General features: G+C 38.0%; 3 protein-coding genes across 7 annotated transcripts in view; 1 reads left to right on the forward strand and 2 right to left on the reverse strand.

Moving 5' to 3' along the window:
- Nucleotides 1–21,698, reverse strand: part of LOC129792365 (transient receptor potential cation channel subfamily A member 1) — a 1,125,827-nt gene that overhangs the window by 692,860 nt on the left and 411,269 nt on the right. The gene's annotated exons all lie outside the window — the stretch shown is intronic.
- The window catches only part of LOC129792430 (PIH1 domain-containing protein 2), a 927,269-nt gene that overhangs the window by 692,860 nt on the left and 212,711 nt on the right, over nucleotides 1–21,698 (reverse strand). The window lies entirely within an intron of this gene.
- LOC129792406 (PRKCA-binding protein) lies at nucleotides 673–20,435 on the forward strand. Of its 5 annotated transcripts, none has more exons than XM_055831431.1 (5): nucleotides 17,886–18,286; nucleotides 18,450–18,602; nucleotides 18,861–18,972; nucleotides 19,119–19,596; nucleotides 19,659–20,435. In XM_055831431.1, exons 1-5 carry the CDS (start codon nucleotides 18,228–18,230, stop codon nucleotides 20,393–20,395), a joined length of 1,539 nt encoding a protein of 512 aa, XP_055687406.1. In that variant the 5' UTR covers nucleotides 17,886–18,227; the 3' UTR covers nucleotides 20,396–20,435. The 5 variants fall into 5 exon arrangements, with proteins under 5 accessions (XP_055687408.1, XP_055687409.1, XP_055687410.1 ...); XM_055831432.1 differs by having other exon boundaries at nucleotides 17,886–18,083; XM_055831433.1 differs by lacking the exons at nucleotides 17,886–18,286; nucleotides 18,450–18,602 and adding an exon at nucleotides 673–840.

Here is a 21,698-nt window from a genome sequence, read left to right on the forward strand (position 1 = left end):
GTTTTGTTGGAGATCAATATAAAACATTGGGATTGGAGTCTTCGTAGCACGATCCCTTATGTTGGTGATATGCTTCACCTTATGTCCAAGTTTCATCAACTCCTCCTTAATATCCTCGGGACTAGTCGTCTGGTGTAGATTCTTTAATACGACCCTAAAGGATCTCTCATTTTTAAACTGATAAGAGTGCAGATCAGCTTTTCTTTCCTTAAGCTCTTTCATTATAGCTCGGTAATGCTCCGCCGTATTCACTTGAATTTTGACCTCGTTGCCTTTCATGCTTTTAAGGGTGTATCCTTCAGATGTATGCTTTACAAGAAGCTCTTGGAGAGGTTTAATGTCTACTACACCATGTACATAAATCGGTGGTGGCTTAATTTCTCTTTGGCGCGAGGATGAATCCTGAGCCTGCGTTAAATTCTTCGGTGTATCATCACCGGCATCCATGATATGATCTTGCATAGAAATCATCGGTGTATCTTCACCGGCATCCGTTGTATGAGCAGGACTTATGCCTTCAACATCAGATAAAGGATCATAACGATTGCAGGTAGGCACTGCGTTTGTCTGACCTTTCCAATAATCTACAAGCGTTGATTGCTTCGTCATTGATTGTCGACCTGGGCTATCTCTTCCTCTCTTCGAAGGGGTCGCCGAGTTTCGACTAGTTATGTCTTTCACCGATGTCATTTTAAGTCAGCTTCTCAAAAATCAGCTTCAGGTTTTTTAGCGATAAATGGCTGGAGAAACCACGGATAGTTTCGCCTACAATAGTAGTTGTTGCCGTGGCCCTCCTCTGCCTGAAATTGATAGCCTTTATGGGCTCAAAAGCAGCGTTTGGTAAGAAAATTGTCTTATGATAGGAGTACAAAAATTTGGCGTGAGTGTACTTGCCTGCCATATAACGGGAATGTATAGAATATAAAGACAAAATTATTACGATTAGATGACCCCCAACCCCTCAATCCACGTGAATTCCTTACAAATGTTCTTGGCACATTATCACCACCATCATATCGAATTTCTTTCTCATTTTTAATGCAAAATATATCAACCATTCAACCAACACCGCACGAATAGGCCCACTCATTAGGATAAATTGCATCCCATCCGCCTTCACTGCCGCACACCACATAAAAGCTGCTGAAGAAAGTCTTTTTATATCACAATCATGCTGATGGCTTTTGTGTTGTGCAGAATTAAAATGTGGGACTAATTTTGTTATAAACTCTCCTCGTGTATTTCTTGCACAAAAGCCATGGCAATTAAATTTCTCAGTGGGACATTGTGGCTGCATTTGAGTACAATTTGAGATCATTTTCCACCTCCAAGCAGCTCATCCACCCACTCAACCACCCTCACAGCCATGCACCTTGTATGATATCCCCGAGGAAGGATTTTATAGAGTATTTTCTTCCATTTTCCCAGCCTAGAATTGTCTCCGTTTTTTGGGCAGGGGATGGGGGATGGTTGTCGGCAACAGCAATGGGGTGTAATTGACGCAATTCAAAGAATTATTCCTCATAGTATTCCATTTAAATACATTTCATACAGGGGGTAGTGTTCTTAGTGTCCTTTAGAAGAGATTAATGAATTTCGATTATTGTGCACCAAATCAAAAAGCAAATTTTTCTGATATATTATTCTTTGAAATAAGAGGCTTTTAAAAGATTTTTAGGATCATGAGGCGCCTTAGAACATTCCTGTAAATAAAAGACGTGAAAATTGATTTTTTTCCCTCTCCTCATTAAGGTGATTTTTCTCGAAAACACTCCCAATTAACTTGAGGAATCCCCATTTATGCAAATTTAGCGGAAAGTCCCAAATTTTTAAACTATACAAATACAAAAGTCAACTTCTCTGACCCAATAAGTTCCAAGAAGTTCAGTTTCCATTCATAAATGAAATCTGTCCTAAATGATTTCTCGGTAGATTTTAATGATTGAAATCTCCCAAAAAAACATTCTAAAAGTCGAAAAATTTCATTTCTACTTAAATGTGTCTTCAGAAATCTTTCAAGGTGTTGTTTTAGGCATTAGCAATTTCCTCAATAAAACAATCCTCAAAATAAACAATGAGCAAATTTTTGGTGACAGAGAAAAATGGGCTTTGACTGGACAAAGTATGGGTTTTTCCAAATTATGTTATTTCGTCCCCTTTTGTAAAATACCTACATAGGTATGTTCCTAAAATTTTCAAAGCATATATAGCATTTTGAGAGAATATACATAGAAGTAATTTCAAAGGTGAATGATGAAAACTTCTGAATGAGAAATGATTCTCTTGTGTTGAGTGTTGCTAATGAATTTCCCTAAAACTAATTTTCCCCTTGGGAAATTCAATCAATTTGAAGACTTTATTCCGCTTCACGTGATTATACAGAGTCTTTTGGTGGGAAAATTAATAGTTTTCGGAAATAGGGGATGAGATGTGTGTTGAAAGGAGGTGGAAAAGGTGCGAAATTGACTTTTTGATTGCAATTTTGGAGAAGAACACAAATTCTAAGCGGTGGCACGAGGGAAAGGGATCATTGTGAGAATGATTGAATAGAGGTTGATTTTTTTTGAATAACTTCTTAGCGAGTATTTCCCACTATTATCTCATTTGGAGGGATGTTTAATATTCTCTCTTACCTTACACATATACATCTTTATTGGCAAACATTACCGCATTTAGAAGATATTATGCATTTTCCTCAATGCTCCCTCCACATTTTATACATATATAGCATAGCATGTATTCCAGATAATCCGTCCAATGTGGAGGGAGAGGTACTTTTGAGGACAATTTGTCAGAGAGTATTGGTTAATTCTCTGTGGATTAGGTTGAATATCAACGCCAAGAGGACATAAAATGTGACATCATATTAAAATTCTAGCAATCATTTTATTGCCTCTTGCACGGAATTTGTTCGCATAGAAATCACTCCTCAAATCCTCTGTGTACACAAACGCGAAGATTCAATATATTTTCCATATACAAAATTCAATGGTAAAAAGCGTGAAGAGCAATATTGCAAATTTATATATTTTCAATATATTTCGCATTTTCATCTTCCAAATCCCCTCTCCATATAAATATTTCTTTGCAAATCCATTCAGATTTTTTTTTATGTAAAGGTACAAACGTTTCTTACATGTGAAGTCAATTGAAAAGCCCAAAAGGAGTTTTTTCTTGAGCATCATCGGGAATTTTTAATTTGAGGAAAATGAAAATTTTCTTGAAAGGAAAACATATTAAAGGTTAAACTTTATTCTAATTAATTTTTTTTACTAAAATTGCCACTCTTTGATGGAACGAAAATTAAGAAAATCTCTTAAAGAAAAGCTCTGCTTAGCTTTTTAAATTCAGCCTAAGCGTTTTCATTGGCTATTCGCTCGATCCAAGATTAATTTTAAATTTTAATTGAAGAATTAATCTCAAAGATTCCTCTCAAAAGATTCTCCAAGAGATGAAAAGAATTTATGAATATTTTTTTTAATCCGTTTATAGTGTATATCGGATGAAAAGAATTCAACCCGAATATGCTCAAATGATTAAAAGATTTATTCTATTTACTTTTAGTGCATAAAAATAGCATAAAAAGACTTTATTTTCATAAAAATCGAATAATTTTTGTTCAGAGAAGAGCTTTTAGAACGTCCTACGCAAAATTTTAAGAACTTTTGATGAGAAATCGGAATTTCTTAAAATTCTTGGTTCATGGGTAAATTAAACGTTCTTCAAAATAATTTTCCACATAATTCTTTTATCAAATATTCAAATAATTTCTATAGCGCAAAAATATAAACACCCATAATTTCTTATCAAATACAAAAGAAAAGAAAAAAAGAATCTGGAAAATTTCTTGCACAATTTCCCTCAAGTTTATTGACTTTGAATCGTTTGTTGTGTCGCAATAAATCTCATGGAGGACGCGCTCCTTCTTTTTTTTCCTCTTCGCGGGGGCGTCCACTTGAATGGAATCACCGTATGCACGAAGAATGAAAAAAGCAAAAGAAAATTGCTGTGTGGAAAATGCACACGGGAAGGAAGAGAAATGATCGGAAAATGTAGCAAAGCGACAAATCAACAACCATAAAATTGACCCCTTTTGTTCCACCACTAATCGCATCTCGAAATTCTTTTCATCTCTTTGGCGCCCATTGAAGCCATCATGGTGGCATTGAAACGCAGTGGTTTGGTTTGAAAGAATTTTTAATTTATTTTACGTAAAATTTAATGAAAAGAGAAAAATTACAACTTATCCAACAAGGTTGTTTAATTTTAATTATTATTTAAACTAATAGGAAAATTATTACTACAAATTTACTTTTTAACTGAATTAATTTTAGAGAAAAGTTCTATAGAGAAATGGGCGCCGTATAGGTAGAAGGAGGTTTACACAACACTTAATATTCACGGTTCTTGGTTCCGTAGTTTTCTTGTAGCCGTAGAGCCAGACGACGGTTCCTTCCGGTCCCTCGATGTGCTGGGGTTTTCCTTTTGGTGTTCTTTGCTGGTTTTCTTGTCCCACGTGGAGATGATTTCCGGCCTTGAACGATCCTTTAGCACTTACGTCTTGACCCTATGGGGTGTAACCAAAAACTAAATTAGCAAATGAAATTATAAAGAGAGACGACACAGTGTTAGGTGGCTCCACCAGATTCATCACACTATTCTTCTCGCTGTCGATAAATTTTTAAATTTTTGAACTTTCGAGCGTTACATCTCCTCATAGTTGGACAAAAGAAAAAAAATGAAAAAAAAAAGAAAAGAGCTCTAAATTACTCTAGAAAGAAAATTGACAAATATGGATAGTGCTTCTAAATAAAGAAAATAAGGATAGAATACCAAGGAAGTAATCGCATCAGACTGTGGGATAGTAAGATTAGAATTAGATTTAGTACAACTAGCCGGGATATAGAATGCCAATAGATCAAATAAATTCTACTAGATAGGGCGCAGAAAATTATTTTCAAGACGATCCGTAAAGCAAACATATAAACCAAAAGCTTACACAGATAATTCACATGCTCTCTCCTTCTCAAAATTTTTATGAATGAAAACAGTTAATCAAGATTTCCCAAGCAAATTCCCAAGGATTAGGTCCATCATTCCCAATGGATCTCCCTGTCCTTTACTCTGGATATTTGTATTGGTGTGTAAAGCAAGTTATTCAAATAGCAAATAATTTATGCTTTTAACTGCTTACGTCACCCTAACGGAAGCAATGTCGTAGACAATTTTGACCCCCCTCACCGTTCTTACAAGTGCACAATGGTTTACTTCAGTTTTCAACCCCCGTGTCGCCAAGTAAGCGGGATTCTGTCCACTTAGTTGCCAATTATGAATCGCAAAGGAGCCCAAAAGTGAAATTTAATTATGTGTCAGCATAAAACTGATCTTAAATTTAAAGGCTCTGATTTATTCACCAGAAAGGTGTAGTTAATTCAAGAAAAAGCCCAATATGTTCCCTCACATGTGCCATTATTTCTGTACTTCACTTTGCAACAAAATATTTTTAATTGATTAGACTAATTAAATCCTTCAGCCAATTAGAGATTATGATTTTCAAATATTTTTTTTTCACGGCCAGAATGTGGCAGGATCAAGTCGCGATGACGTCCAAGTGGTTTCCCAAGACGGTACCACTCATCTAGGATTTTCGCTTCCTTCCCATCTCACAGGCATGAAATCCTCTCTCTCACGGACATTTAGGATAGGCAAAGGAAGGGTTTAGTGTATTTTCTTTGATACAATCCGTATATAGTTGGTGGCTTTTCCACTTCTTTTCATTCTCTATAACGCGCGGGTATTCATGAGTTGTGTTCTAGGCTAACGGATCCAATTTTTCTTCTCCAAAACAAGGTCAATTCACGAAAATCTCACACGCGAATAAGACAGATAGTCCGTCGTTGTCTGTTGGTCCTCTTATTCCGACACCATCTCCGTGGGAGAATATCGCAAAGGGTTCCCGTACAGGCGATTTCGCAAAGTACAATGTGTAAAATGTGAGTTTCAAGAAAATTTTTAAGACCTTCTAAACCTACAAGCCCAAAGACCGCACACACCTCGAGCATTGCGCCCGGTCCCAACCTCCCAAGTCTCCAGACCAGTCCAGCTAACCCGGCAGCCCTACACCTATTTGGTATTTTCACCTTTTGTGGCTTTGTGGGGTGTCGCCTTATTATGACTGCGGATAGAAACAAATTGTCCCTACAGATAGTCAATGGACTTCACAAGGAGAGCCTATTACTCCCGTTGCAGTTAAGGTCTTAGATCGCCCGTATGGGAATCCAATGACGATACCACCGTGGGATCAGGAGTCAAAACGCGAGGGTCGCGAGACGCAGAACGTACTCTCGTCTCCATGCGCGAGCGAAAGTCTTCGGAACTGCGGCGATGTTTGCCGTTCCAGATAGGAATCATCAGAAACGAGCCATGCACAATCCTCATTTCAATTTTACATCATACGGAACCCGAACAATCAGAATTGCATTTCAGAAAATGATAAATTACTTCATAGCAGGTGGGATTTCTTGTCTTCAGGATAGGAAAGGATGGATTTTAGCGGTCTTAATAAATTACTGTTTGCTATGTTTTTGCAAAATTGTGATTGGGTAGGTGCCGCAATTAGGAGAGCGAGTAAGATTTCAACCAGCGAGATGAAAATCTGCAGCGTCGATCTTCAGAGCACCCATTTTCCCACGGATTCCACGAGGATGCCATTTCAACGAGGCCCCATCAATCCACGACCGTAAGGAATTGCGGTGTATATTCTCGCTGATTTTTTTTCATTATTGAATCAATTAGATTTAGTTTTACTCGAATTCTCATCTCTTAATTTCCCTTACCGCTTAATTTCCATGTACCCATCCATTTCAAGACAATAAACACAAAACTGGCACAGAGAGAAAGCATAAAGGGTTAGTTTAATAATAGAAAAAATTAAAAATTATGTAGAATTAGCGTTGATCAAATAGAGGGCGTGTTTGAAGTAACCATAGGTGATAATTGTAGATCCCATTAAATCCTGGCGAGTAAAGATAGATCACAAATACGCGGCATTCCCCGCCGCTCCCAATCGAGAAACACTCAAGAGAGAGTATGTGAGTTCTCTGAAAAAGGATAAGCAGATTAATTAGCGATGGATCCATGCAATTACATAGCCCTATGTGGATTATGAGTAGACAAATCAAGAGTATCTCAAGGATTTTCTATTGGCTCGGAAATAATACCGGTCTTACTTCCCACCAACAATATGAAAATTTAAGACACAACAATCAGAATTTTCCTGTCAGCAAAAGAGTGCGTCAAGGAAGTATTAAATATGAGAATTCCCCCCGGAAGGGATATTCACATACATTGTTCACCCAGGTCTGTTAAAACACAGCATAGAGAAGCAACATTTGGAATGACAAAGTCTTACGCTCCGTTAGGAGCATTTCCATTGTTGTGCCTCTAATAGTAAAGAAAATTTCCTCTAAGAGATCAAAAAAAAAAAAAATGAGGAAATAGAGCATGTATAATTTTAGAGAAATTTAAATTTACTAGTCTGATTTGATATCCTTTTTATGGTATCTTCCAATACGTTTAGACTGAATGTCTTGGAGTTCATAGGTGTCTCCGTGACATGAAATTACTTTGCACTTTATCCATGGCAAAAATTTATGTTGTATCCCTCTCACTGCATCACTTTGACCAAAATTACGCCTCCAAACGATATCTCCAGGAGAAAATCGTTGAGGTCTTTTTCTCAAATTGTACTTACGAGCATTAGCCTCGTGTGAAATTTTAAGTCTATTATTAATCAGTGATCGGGATTTCTCTAGCTCTTTCAAACGATCTTTACAGTTAAGAGGAGGACGCACGTTAAGAATGTCATAATCTTTAGCATCGACTATCATTTCTTGACCAAAGTTCAAAAAGTAGGGAGTGAACTTTGTGGATTCTTGAATGGAAGAGTTAATAGCACACTGGATATTAAAAATATTATCACTCCATTCTTTATGTTCTTTTTTAATGAATGAACGAATCGCAGTGATAACAGTACGATTCACCCTTTCTGTTGGGTTAGCTTGTGGGTGATAATAAGGAGTTTTCCAGTGTGTGATGTTAAATTTGTCAAGAAATGTTTGAAAATTGCGAGAGGTAAATTGTACACCGTTATCAGATATGATGATCTGTGGGACACCAAAAACATTAAAGACAGAATCATTCAAGGTGGCTATTAATGCAGGGACTTTCGCGTTGCGCAAGGGAAAGAGGAGGACGAATTTGGTGAATTTGTCCAGAACCACCAGCAGGTCCGTATATCCCTGTCGAGATCGCACAAGCGGTCCAACGTAGTCCAAACTCAGCACTTGCCATGGCCTTGATGCTTCGATGTGTTTTCCCATAGGAGGAGCCAGATTGGTGTTCGGTGACTTCGATGCTTTGCAGGTTTCGCAGGACTTAACCCATTTACCCACCTCGCGTCGCATACTTGGCCAGAAGTAGAGTTCTTGGATTCTTCCGAGTGTCTTGAAGAACCCAAAATGGCCCGCCAAGGGATCATCATGATTTTTACGTAGAATTTTCTCTCTATCCTCCAGAGGCACAACCAGTTTCCATTTATGCTCTTGGACACCAAATGAGTTTGTCGCACGGCAGTTCTTGTATAAGCGACCCTCTTCAATGCGGTATTCGGGATGTTTCCCAGGATCTTGTGTAACACGGGTGAATAGGCTGGAGTACCATTTGTCCTTCAGATTTGATACGGAGCCAACATCAAAACATCGAGATAGCGCATCCGGAACGACATTGTCTTTGCCAGGGCGGTGGGATACCTCAAAGTCATAGGCTTGCAGCTTGAGTATCCATCTAGCGAGACGACCTTTGGCATCTTTTAGCTTCAGCAGCCAAAGTAACGCAGAATGGTCCGTTTCCAGGTGGAATTTTGCGCCGATGAGATACTGCTTGAACTTTTCTATGCTGTATATGACTCCAAGCAGCTCTTTTTCAGTAGTCGTATAATTCTTTTCCGCCGAGGTGAATTTCCGTGACATGTAGCATATCACTCTTTCCTCTCCGTCGATGATTTGAAGCAGGACTCCCCCGCAGCCATAATCACTACCATCCGTCCGCACGCAGAAGGGCACATTGTAGTTCGGTGTGGCAAGGATGGGTGCTGATGTAAGAAGTTCCTTCAGTTGATTGAACGCCGCATTCGCCTCAGGTGTCCACTGGATTGTGGTAGGTTTTCCTTTGAGCAGGTTGGTCATGGGAGTCACGATAACCGAAAACTCAGGAATGAATTTCCGGTACCATGAAAACATCCCGATTGTCTGCCTCAATGCTTTCACCGTTCGAGGAATAGGGAGATTTAAGATTGCTTCTACTTTTTCAGAATTAGTTGAAATACCCTTGGGTGTCAAAGTGAACCCAAGGAAGGTTAATGACTGTACGCAGAATTTAGATTTAGCTACGTTAATCGTTAAATTTGCTTCTTTCAACCTTTTAGAGACCTCATTCAACATCTTCAGGTGTGTTTCAAAATCTGGGGTGACGATTAAAATATCATCTAAATAATAGAAAACATAATTTTCCAAATCGTGCCCCAGCACCTGTGCCATTAATCGAGCCATTGACATTGGACTATTTACTAAACCAAAAGGCGTTCTTTGGAAGCAATATAATTTTCTTCCGGGCAATGCAAAAGCAGTTTTAGGTTGTGATTCCACATCCAATGGAATCTGGAAGAAAGCTTCAGATAAATCAATGGTGGACAAATATTTCGTCCCTGAGAGCTGTGAAAGAATGGATTCTATATGTGGAAGTGGGAAGGTGTCCCTCTCAGTTACGGCGTTCAGCTTTCTTGCATCAAGACACAACCGAATGGTATTATTCTTCTTAATTCTCACCGTAATGGGGTTTAACCACGGCGTCGGTTCACACTCCCGCAACACCCCAAGCGACACCAGGCGATTTATTTCACTGTCGACGGCCCCCATAAGGTGGGTCGGAACCGGATAACATCTTTCATGAACCGGTGAACTATTCCCCGTTACTATCTTGTGTGTCACTATCGAGGTACAACCGAATTTTCCACTTGTGGTCGCGGGAAAATCAAGAATCGCGTTATCAAGTTGGCACTTTTGTTCGGGTGAGAGAAAACAAGATTCTTCACCTTCACTCGCGGATACTTCATTCACTACCGCAATTTCAGGTGCTTGTACTATACGAAGATTAAATTTTTCCCAAAAATCCACCCCTAGTATGAGCGAAGAAGTGATGTTCGGCACATAAAGCACTGGCAACAACTCGGTAACCCCATTGTACGTCACCGGAATGTCAACAATTTCCATTGCGTCATGAATATGCCCATCAGCTGTTCTCACAAACACACGCGTAGGATTTCTTCTTCGAATAGGTTTAATTTCGCGCACTAATTCTTCAGAACCGTGCCCTAAACAAGTTTGTGTAGCACCACTATCTAGTAAACCAACTATTTCACGATCAAAAATCCTCACAGCGAGATGCGGTCGCGGATCACCCTCGTAAGGAGTTCCTAAAACGGTATCATTCACTTCACACACCATAGATTTTAAGAAAGCTGAATGCCCCGAGGAGTTTTGTTTACAAAAGGACACATTGGAAAGATCAATGAGATTATTGGACACTATATTGTTTTCTATGGGAGGTCCTGCTAACTCTACTAATTCTTCCACTATTTCTTCTCCCACATCATCTTCCAAATAGAGATGTTCGCCATAAGCAACATTAAAATCATTAATTTCTTCCACTAAAGACTCTAAAGAATGTTGAAAAGAGGTTTCTTGGTTGATCGATTGCAATTCATCATCATCAATAAAGAAATCAATTGTATTTTGTTTCGCGAATCTATTAGACCTATTCTTATTCTTACTGCTATTTTTCTTAGATTTAGGTTGTTTTCCACCATCCCCGAGGACCAATGGTGAACACGGAACGGGATCAGGAGTCCCCCTTACTGTCCCGTCTGTTCTTCCCCCGAACAGTTAGGGCAATCCTGACGTCTTACCCCCTCCCGCCCACATCGGAAGCACATAAGATGCGCACGACGCGGTTGAGAGCAATCCCTCACCAAATGATGTCCCAAGAAGCAGTTTACACAAAGAGATGGTTGTGATCTATTTCGCGACGCGCCCGCCTGACCCTGACGGGAATTCCCCGAAGATCTTTGCGGCTTCGCGTTTGATTTCTTTTTGGCTTCCTTCGACCCAACACCTGATTCCACCGCATTCACGCGAAGATTACGCGGCTTCGATTCGGTTTGCGATAACAAGAGATTATTTTCCACCGTCAATAATGCGCTTTCTAAATCTTTCAATGTAAGAAAATTTTGGAACAAAATAGAATCGCGAATTGGTTGGCGCAAATTCCTACGAACATATTGAATTTTAGAGTGTTCGTCCATTTGTATCTCCATTTCCCTGAACAGTGCTTGCATTGCGGCCAAAAAGACTCCGACACGCTCTCCTTCTCGCTGCCGCCTCTCCTCAATCCTCTTGCGAACGGAAAAGTCACAATCCTGCTGGCCAAAGGTTTGTAAAATTGCTTGCGAAAACAATTCCCAATTAGCAAAAACATCACACGAGCGGTACCACTGCAAGGCATCACCTGATAAACAAAGGTGAATTGCCCCCAAGACTGAATTAAGGGACACTCTCTGTGTCTGAGCCATTTTGGTTAGTTCCCTGAGAAACACTTTAATTTTCATGCCCTTGGAATCCCCAGAAAAATTAATTCCCCAGTCTTTAATCGGTATTGGCTTCAAATTCGAGGTTCTTTCCATTGTATTGACTGTTGATGGTCCAGGAATTGCTTCCTGTATCCCAGGTACCCCAATTGCTTGATTGCCTTCATTACCGCCGGAAGAATTTCCCCCCTGGTTCTCCCCAGCACTACTTTGAGGGTCATGGAATAGGTCATCTACACTATCATTTTCCCCCGATCCCCCCTGCTGTTGTACCCGAGGATTTCTGTTCCCAGAAGATTCCCCACTTGCAGTATCGCGGATCTGGAGATTGGTTAATAAAGCCCTCATTTCCTCCAAGGTTACCATTATTCCCGACATATTGTTTTCCAACCGAGATACCCGGCCATCCATGGAATCACTAGGTGGACGGTTCTCACGCACAACACTCACGGGAGTTCCACGCCCCCTTCCCGCTCTAAGTGGGCCAGAAGCACCTGACAGAGGTGAACTTGAAGGGTCATTCGAAGCCGAAGCATTATCCCCAGTATTGTCCTTGGCAGTGGTCTTTCGTGTGTATACCATTATTAAAGGATTAAGTGATTTTAGGCAAAAATTTTAACTCCACAAAAGAATGATTTTTGAGCAAAAAAAAAAAATCTTTATCACAAATTGAAATTCACCAAGTGCGCAATTTAATTTTTGTATGCAAAATTGAATTCTATTATTTTAAATGGCAATAAAGTCCAAATCCCAATCTATTATATATTCAAATACAAAAGATTTGAGAGATGAAACCCAACTGTAATTTTAATTTCCAAGAATGTTGAAAAATGATAAGAGACTATGCACTTGGCGAATATTCGGGAATTTTTCAACGTTTTCGCTAAGTTTTAACTTGAATGGTTCAACACACATAAAACATAAAATTCTCCTTCTTACTCAGAACAGGATAATGATTGAATATTTCTAAAAAGGATTTTGAATATAATTAGATATAATGATTAAAGAAAGTAGTAGTTTAAGCTAAAGATTACTTTAAGGTTAGTTTCAAAATTAATGTCCAGATTAGCTCAGGAGGTAGAAAAATATTAAAGATTTGATCGCGGGTTTTTAATTTAATTCGAGCCCTTGTTGGTCGCCACTGAAACGCAGTGGTTTGGTTTGAAAGAATTTTTAATTTATTTTACGTAAAATTTAATGAAAAGAGAAAAATTACAACTTATCCAACAAGGTTGTTTAATTTTAATTATTATTTAAACTAATAGGAAAATTATTACTACAAATTTACTTTTTAACTGAATTAATTTTAGAGAAAAGTTCTATAGAGAAATGGGCGCCGTATAGGTAGAAGGAGGTTTACACAACACTTAATATTCACGGTTCTTGGTTCCGTAGTTTTCTTGTAGCCGTAGAGCCAGACGACGGTTCCTTCCGGTCCCTCGATGTGCTGGGGTTTTCCTTTTGGTGTTCTTTGCTGGTTTTCTTGTCCCACGTGGAGATGATTTCCGGCCTTGAACGATCCTTTAGCACTTACGTCTTGACCCTATGGGGTGTAACCAAAAACTAAATTAGCAAATGAAATTATAAAGAGAGACGACACAGTGTTAGGTGGCTCCACCAGATTCATCACACTATTCTTCTCGCTGTCGATAAATTTTTAAATTTTTGAACTTTCGAGCGTTACAGCATATTCTCGAACAATAAAATCCCCGAGAAATTTGCCAAGGAATAGGTAAATATCTGCTATGTATGCATAGAAACGATATGAAATAATAAAAAAGAATTATGAGCTTTCAAATTGTCGTGGGTTAAAATGTCACTTCCGCTTCCGATTGCTTCGCTTTTCTTCTTTCCCTCCACAAGATAATGGCGTTTGAACGGTTTGAAGCATGGAAAATTGCATGCACAAAACAGAAAGTGATTAAAAATTCTTTCACTTGACATTTTTTTATCCTTTTGGAGATTACATAGTCTTGTATTACAAGAGCATAAGACTTTCCGCAGATTTTGTGGTTAAAATGAGCAGTTTTCAATGAAAGTCAGTAATTTGGGACAGAGAGTTAAAATTTTTAAGATATCTTGACGGTTATGGCTTAATTTAGCTATATTCTAAAATCAAAATGGCCGCCTTTTGGCATTTTAGCTTCGATTATTTCTTACACAAAAAGTACATATTTCTGACAAATCAAATACTTTTTAGCTATGGAGGGTTGAAGTTCAGATTTATATTATAAAGCTTTATTTTAATCTTTTTCAGATATAATAAACGTTCAATTATCAATCCAATATGGCTGCCTTAACCTAAAAATATTTTTCCTTCAATTTTAAACTTATAAAAACTCTATTTAAAGAAAACAACGCCCCAAACTCATGTAATTCATATTTAATTAAAACAGTCTTTACCCCGTATAATACAAGATATCTTGACTTTTCTGTTCAGAGATAAGAATAAAATGAAAATTTATATATGATAGGTTATGTGGATACGTGTTTGTGTGTCTGTGTGTGTGTTTGGAAGGAAAAGGAAGCGAAATTCGCTTTTTATTGGGAAAAGTATTAAATTAAATGGGTAGAATGTCTCAATTAGTTGGTATACCACAATCGTGGCATACCAAGTATTGTAATCGTCGGATTTTCCGACCACCTCAGATCGGGCTCAAACTTGGTATGAGCACGTTTTAGACATCCCACATTACGAAAATGGTGGTGGAAAATTTTTGATCCGGCCGGCCTGCCGGCCGTCCTTCCGGTCGTCCAAACTTTGCCTTATAATTCGAGAACGGTAACAGATAGAGACTTCCGGATTGAAGTTTTCTATAGAAATGTGGGTGTAAAATTTCATTTTTTCACATTTTCAAAATTCAAAATGGCCGCCGTCCGCCATTTTGAAATACCGTGAACCACATCCCTTATAGTTAGAGGTCTGAAATTTTAGTATGTTGTAGTGCTCAGTGAGATGTTTTCATCAACAAATCATACTTGAAAATCAGTCAAGCGGTTTAGCAAATATGGCGGCCTAAAGCAAAAAGTGTTTTTTTAATATAACTCGAGAACGGCTTGACCGATTTTGACCATCTTGGTATCAAATGAAAGGTATTGAGAAGCCCTACAACAGTCTAGAACATTCCAAGTTTCAAAAACATCCGCAAGAGGCGCTAAAATCGAAAACAAAAATTGCCTAACTTTAAGGGGCAATATCTCCGAACATCTGTTATAGATTTCCTTTAAATTTTGATATGTTGTAGCCTGACTCAATATCTATCATCAGTCCGAAAATGAAGAAAATCTATGTCTCCGTTTAGAAGATATAGCCATTTGAAAAATTCTTGAATTTGCAAAGTTCTAAGAGCCATATCTCTTGAACGGTCTGTCCGATTTTGCTCAGTTTGGTATCAAATTAAAGGTTTTGCAAAACTCTATAACTTTCCGAAACATCAGAAACCTCTAGAACCATTCCTTGTGGACAAAAAGTGCAAAAAACTGTTTTGGTTGAACAAACATCCGCCATTTTGTGTTCTGGAGGTGACCTTGAAATGTATCGCAATATACATCAGATTATAGCTTATTTCAATAGCTTTCCATAACTAGTCAAGAAATTTTTGTAGGTCTAATAGAACTTAAGATATAAGCATTTTAATCTGTTAAATTGCTAAATTTTACAAAAAATCGACTGCCTACTAATACTACTCACAAATTAAATTACAACGCATAGACTGACCCATCCGCGTTGTGGTATACCAACTCTAATAACTGGACGCGTTATGATTGACTTTCCTGATATTCAGCCACTCAATTGCTGAGTCACGTACTCGAGCATCTCCGTCGAAACGATTGAATTGGAGCGTCTCGTTCCGCCCACCCCCATGAGCGTTTCACCCCACACCTACGGCCACCTCCCCCCAAAAAGCCAACTTGAAAAAGCGAACTTTATTGAATTTGGCTGTGTTTGCATTGGGTGAACCCACGATTTGCTAAAACCCACTTTAATGAAATTCCACTTCAGTGTCGTATTTTATTAAAAATTTGCTAAAGTCAATCCCCGGGAAAGGCGCATGGATGGGTGATAACATTTCAAATTCCCGGAGACGATTCGCTTGCAAAGCACTTTTTTTCTATCCTCGAGGGGCGGAATGAGAGTGGATGTTAAAAACATTTAGACAATTTTAAAATGTAATTAATTCTATTCCATTCAAATGAGGCTACTTTGGGGTGTGTAGCCACGTGAAAGCTTTAAACAGAAATTGTCCCAGTATGTAAATATAGGATTAATAGCAAGTAAGTATCTCGTAAATCTCTTTATTTATTTATTCACTGTAAGTTTGTTAAATTATTTGCAAATGAAACTAAGGTTCTTTCTTTAAATAAAAAAAACTATGTATTTTTAAAATATTAATCTCATCTTGATAAATATATTTCAAAAGAATGTAATTATGTAATATACCAGACACAATAAAATTTGTGTAACACCATCTTTAAATTCTCCGAATTTTCCATAACAATGTCTCAAAACACAAAAGCAGGTTTTTCTCAAGATCTCCTGGATGGATTTTGATCAGACAGAAAGTATATGAAAAAGAAAATACCAATATTAACTTTAGTGGGACAGAATTTTAAATTTATATTCTTGGGCTGTGAAAAATAAAAAAATCTGATTGCTAAAAAAATGTTGTTGTTAAAATGTGACCTCTTTTTTATCTAGGTTAAATCGATCCTATTCAGCGACCAATAAATCCTTAAAACCTTTGAAATTCCAGAAAAACTTCATGTTTCACGGATTTATTGGTCGCTGGAATAGGATCGAGTATTTAACAAGCCAATATATGACGATTGAGTGAACTATTTAAATTTTATTTAAATTCCGAGGAGGAGCATTCGTGGTCTCGGTAGCCTTGTGATAGAGCAGCTGCCTAACTTTTTATTGCCCCGAGTTCAATTCCGGCTCGCTGCATTTTTTTTCTCAAATTCTTTCTATAGCTATTACCGTTAGAGTACGCACTTATACCATTTTGTATAAGAAAGTAGAGAGGCATGATGACCAAAAACGTCATGACGTTCTTGGTCAATCGTGTGTTCTTGCCATAAGAGTTCTAGTCTGTGAATTGTTGAAAGGTTTTGTTATCTATTTTATCTTATAATAAATTCAAATGAAATATATGCAGAATGTTCCAAGACAGCCAAAATCGGTTATAGATGTTATAAGAAACTTTTTCAATCATTTTTGAAAAATATTTAGACGAACTGAATTGAGCAGTCTTCCGATATTTAAACGTTTTTTAAAGGTAAAAATTTCTTCAGGAAAAAATAAAAATAAAAACATAATAACTTGCTAAATTCACTTTTATTCTTGAAATTAATATATTGTTGAAAAATAACATGGCATCATTCAAATCTTCTGCAATTTGAAGAAGTATTTTAATAAATGTTACGTATCCTTAACCGGAAGCTCTAGCCCGTGTTGAGGTACCCTACATGGTATCAGAAGTAGGATTAGCTCAATTAGCTTCAGATAGGTATTGGTTACCGTCACGTCAGAGGTACTCTTTCTCATAAAAAATAATGAGCATAAGAAGTCTATCTGATGTGACGCTAACCAATACCTGACTGAATTTAGATCCATACGGATAGATAGCCCAATAGTTGTTCAAGATTTAGATCACAGAAGATGAAACCGAGACTAAACCTAAACGCGCAATAAGGAATAACAAAATAAAATAAACTTCTAAAGATTTTACACGTCTGTCTTATTCTACAGATTCTTCATCTTTGAAATTAATAGAAAGTTCTGGTCCTGCCTGCCTGGAAGTAAAATTGTTAGAAAACCAGGACTCATTCTAAAATTTAAGAATGTTAGATGGGTTTTCTGAAGAAACCTCACAGTGAGACGAAACGTTGGGAGAAAATCCGGTTTTCCTTTCACATGGGAGACCATTATCTAGTGCTCACCACAGGACATCCTTCCCCTCAATTTCCTACGTCAATTTCCTACATCAGTTTTTCACACATTAAAAATTAATTTTATAGTTTTTCTCTGAAGTAAAATGCTCATCATTGTACATGGGGTGTTTTACAGCTTTGATGCCATTCTAATCGCCCGGTTAGTGTGAAAATTGCTGGAAAACGACCCATACCGCGCATTAATTTTCAACCCACACAATTTGCTGGAATCCAATGCGCATCCGCAAAGAACGTCAGTAGTGATAAGGAAAATTCTACAAAAGTGTTTTCTCATTGAAGAAAATAATTTTCATTGCATTTTCCGTGTCATTTAATTCATTTTAGTGGCAAAAAATTAGCAAAATTTTAGCACAAGAGTAGTGAAACCCTCGTAGTTCAAAATGCTGGATGAATATCAAGATGATTACTTTTTAGAAGAGGATAAGATGTAAAGACACACTACAAAGTGCCCCTTTCCAACTGAAAGTCGCATGGAGGCTTCCTCTGGCAGTTTAATGTTCCTTGTTCTTTGAGTTTTTGGTGTTCTTGCGTTATTTGATTTAGATAATTCTTTTTTTTTTTTAATTCAACTATGTGGCACTACCAAAGACTACCCCTATACTATGATTTTCTCTTTGAGGAGGACACCAAGTATTGCATTTTTTCTCTCTTATCGATTTATTCTTTTGCAACCAGCTGTTTGGCTTTTTTTGCACCCTCCTTTGGCACAACTTTGGGCTTTTCTTTTGCACGAGAATTTCTTCCGATTTTCTTAGAGAAAATGTTTTTGTCTCATCTCACAACCCTCACACAGATCTAATACAACACCACAAGATCCGTCTGTGGCACCACCCCCGGAATCCGCGAATGTGCTTCCTGAGTCGGTGATTGTTGATCTTGTTGGTTGCCCCATGTTAAGTGCTGACCAATCTAATGCCATCCTTCAAAATAGAGAAATTCAACGACTGTAAGTTCATCAACACTCTTTTAGCGGATTCCCCCGTAGTGCTAGAGAGAGAGAGATTCTTCCACATCGGAAATGCATCTCTTCCCAAAGGAATTTCATCATTAAAATCATTGGTTTTATGCTGTGGCATTGCATGAAATTTTCGAATCTTTGCGTGTCTTTTTGTGCTTCGATTGGCTTCAATTTTCACTTAAATCCTTAAAATAGATTTTTGAAAAATCAATTCTTTTTTTTATTATTTATGATTTTGGTTTTTAGGGGGATGACGGTGACTTCAGGAACAGTTGTAATCAAGAAAGATTCCTCAAATCTCATTGGGATCTCCATTGGTGGCGGAGGGCCTCTCTGTCCATGCTTGTATATTGTTCAGGTATTTAATAAAGGAAGAAAACAATTTTTTCTTAATATTTCTTAAGGTTTTCTAAACTAGTTTATTTTATTTTTTTAAGAATATCACAGAACTTTAATAATTTATTTTTTAATAAATTATTCCAAATAACATTTAACCCGTATTAGGTCTTTGATGGCACCCCTGCATGCCGAGAAGGAACTCTCCAGAGCGGAGATGAGCTTCTCGGTGTGAACGGGCAGTCGGTGAAAGGAAAAACCAAAGTGGAAGTTGCAAAGATGATTCAGGGGGCTGCCGATGAGGTCACCATTCACTACAACAAGCTGCACGCTGATCCAGCCCAGGGGGAATCTCTGGATATTATTCTGAAGAAGGTGAAGCATCGCCTTGTTGAGGGAATGTCCAGCAGTACGGCTGACACGCTGGGACTCTCCCGGGCTATCCTCTGCAATGATTCCCTCGTGAAGCGCCTGCAGGAGCTCCAAGGCACTGAAGCTATGTACCGTGGACTTGTTGAGCACGCCAAGAGGATGCTAAAGGCGCATTTTGATCTTCTGCAGACGTACCAACAGTTTGGTTGTGTCTTTGCTGCCATCAGTGTCCGAGAACCTCAAGCGAGGGCTTCGGAGGCTTTCCGGCTATTTGGTAAGGACTCTCCGGAAATCTCTGGACATAATTAATTTGAATTGAATCTTTCAAAAATTCAGGTGAAATGCACCGGAACATGGAGAGAGATGGCGTGAAGATGCTTAAAACCCTGAAGCCTGTTCTAGCTGATGTTGGGACGTACCTCCACAAGGCTATTCCGGACACAAAGCTAACAATCCGTCGGTATGCCGATGCCAAGTTCACCTATCTCTCGTACTGTTTGAAGGTGAAGGAAATGGATGATGAGGAACATAGCTATGCTGCCCTCCAGGAACCCCTGTATCGCGTTGAAACAGGCAACTACGAGTATCGCCTTATCCTGCGTTGCCGGCAGGAAGCTCGAGCACGATTCGCGCGTCTCCGGAGTGATGTTCTCGAGAAAATGGAACTTCTCGAGAGTAAGCATGCACGTGATCTCACGGGGCAGCTTAAGCGCTTCATTGAGGGTCTGGCCATCCTCGCTCAGGACACCACAGAACGCCTTCAGGCACATGCTAATCTCTTCCCTGTTGAAGTGGATCTCAAACCGAGTGCATTCCAGTACAAATCCCCCACTATTGAGTCCCCACCGGAAGATGATGACGTCACAGAAGCAGCTGAGAATCCCAACTTGGATTCGATGATTCTCAATTTGGACACCTTGGAATCTCCCACGGAGGAAAGTAGAGATTTGCTAATGGAATTGGGGCTCAATGATATTGATTTGAGTCAAAATATGAGCGATGGCACACAATTGGCATCCTTGCTGGAGAAAAACTCCGTTGATGATCTTCTTGCGCCGGATTTAATAAATTAAATTGAATATTCATTTGATTAAAACTTTTTTCTGCCTCTGACGATATCATTTTCACTTTCTCCTGTCTTGCGGTTTTCGTCAGAATAAATCAATGTATCAATCTTGCCAAAGCTTTCGACTCAGCTACGGGTCTTCATCAGTGGTTCAGCTTGTCTTTGTCTCGGGGATTGTCTTTTCCTACTTCTCCTTCAACACGCATCTGGGGTTTTTTTGGTGAGATTTTTTTAGTTTTTCTCAATTTTCTAACGTTATTCTTTCTATTGGTTTGTCCAATATTTATCCGGATTTCTAACCTAACATTTTTACCATTACATTCAATGGGGCTGAATGAGACAGAAAATTAAAATTGTAGGCGTAACTGGGGTAAAATGGTGAATTTGAAAAATAAAAATTAATAACTCAAGAAGCAGTGAGAGCTAATCTGTCTAATTTTGTCAGTAGTTGCACTTCATACCCCTGCCTAAACCTAGAAAGTTTCAATAATTGATCCAATATTTTGGCTTTTATTTGAAAAACAAATTTTTTGAACTTCAAAGTTACTCTGACCACTCAACTACAAATTCAGTTTTGGCGAAATTCTCTGCAATATTTTTGATCCAAATGCATTTTTAGATAGAATAACTATTGCTAAACAAGAATCTAATCTGAATTTTCCAAAAAAAAAATCCGAGTTTTCCCGTAGAACACTTACAGTAAAAAGTACCCCTTGGGGCAAAATGGTGAATTTGGTGTTTTTTTTAAGATAACTTTTTAAATTGTTGAAAAATTTATTTTTTCTTAATCAGTATAACTATTACATACAATTTAGGATGTGTGATCACTGACTATTATCAATTTTTATAAACTAAAAAAATAAAAAAGGGAATTTCTTAAATTTAACGTTTTTTTAATTTTTTGTATTTTTTTTATTAAAAAAAAGTTTTAATTGGTACACAAATCTCTCATTCTCAATAGATATTATAGTGCCTTGCTAAAATAATTTCATTAAATTATGATTAGCGAACAAAAAAACGCAATTAACCATTTTACCCCAGGATTTTTGGAACAGGCAAATTTGGAAGGGTTTGGAAAATAGCCTGAAAAGGTATTTTCACGTTGAGATAGAGAGAAATCGTCTGAGGCAAAGTTGTAGCCCGGAAAATTTCCTATAAGATAGTTCTCATGGGAAATCTCAAATATTTCCACGGAACTCAGGAAAAATTATCTCCCAAAAATTAACCATTTTACCCCAGGTTCCCTTACTGAATTTATATGAATAACTTAGGTTAGAAATCCGTGTAAATATTAGACAAACCATTTTTCC

Source organism: Lutzomyia longipalpis, chromosome 3 (assembly GCF_024334085.1).
Source record: "Lutzomyia longipalpis isolate SR_M1_2022 chromosome 3, ASM2433408v1".
In the NCBI taxonomy this organism is placed as follows: Eukaryota; Metazoa; Arthropoda; class Insecta; order Diptera; family Psychodidae; genus Lutzomyia; species Lutzomyia longipalpis.

Excerpts from the sequence above, each read along its gene's own strand:
- LOC129792406 (XM_055831431.1), top strand. The coding sequence starts at position 18,228 with ATGTGGCACTACCAAAGACTACCCCTATACTATGATTTTCTCTTTGAG. Across the intron at positions 18,603-18,860 it reads AATAGAGAAATTCAACGACT|GGGGATGACGGTGACTTCAG; the intron begins GTAAGTTCATCA and ends TTTGGTTTTTAG. Across the intron at positions 19,597-19,658 it reads GGAGGCTTTCCGGCTATTTG|GTGAAATGCACCGGAACATG; the intron begins GTAAGGACTCTC and ends TCAAAAATTCAG.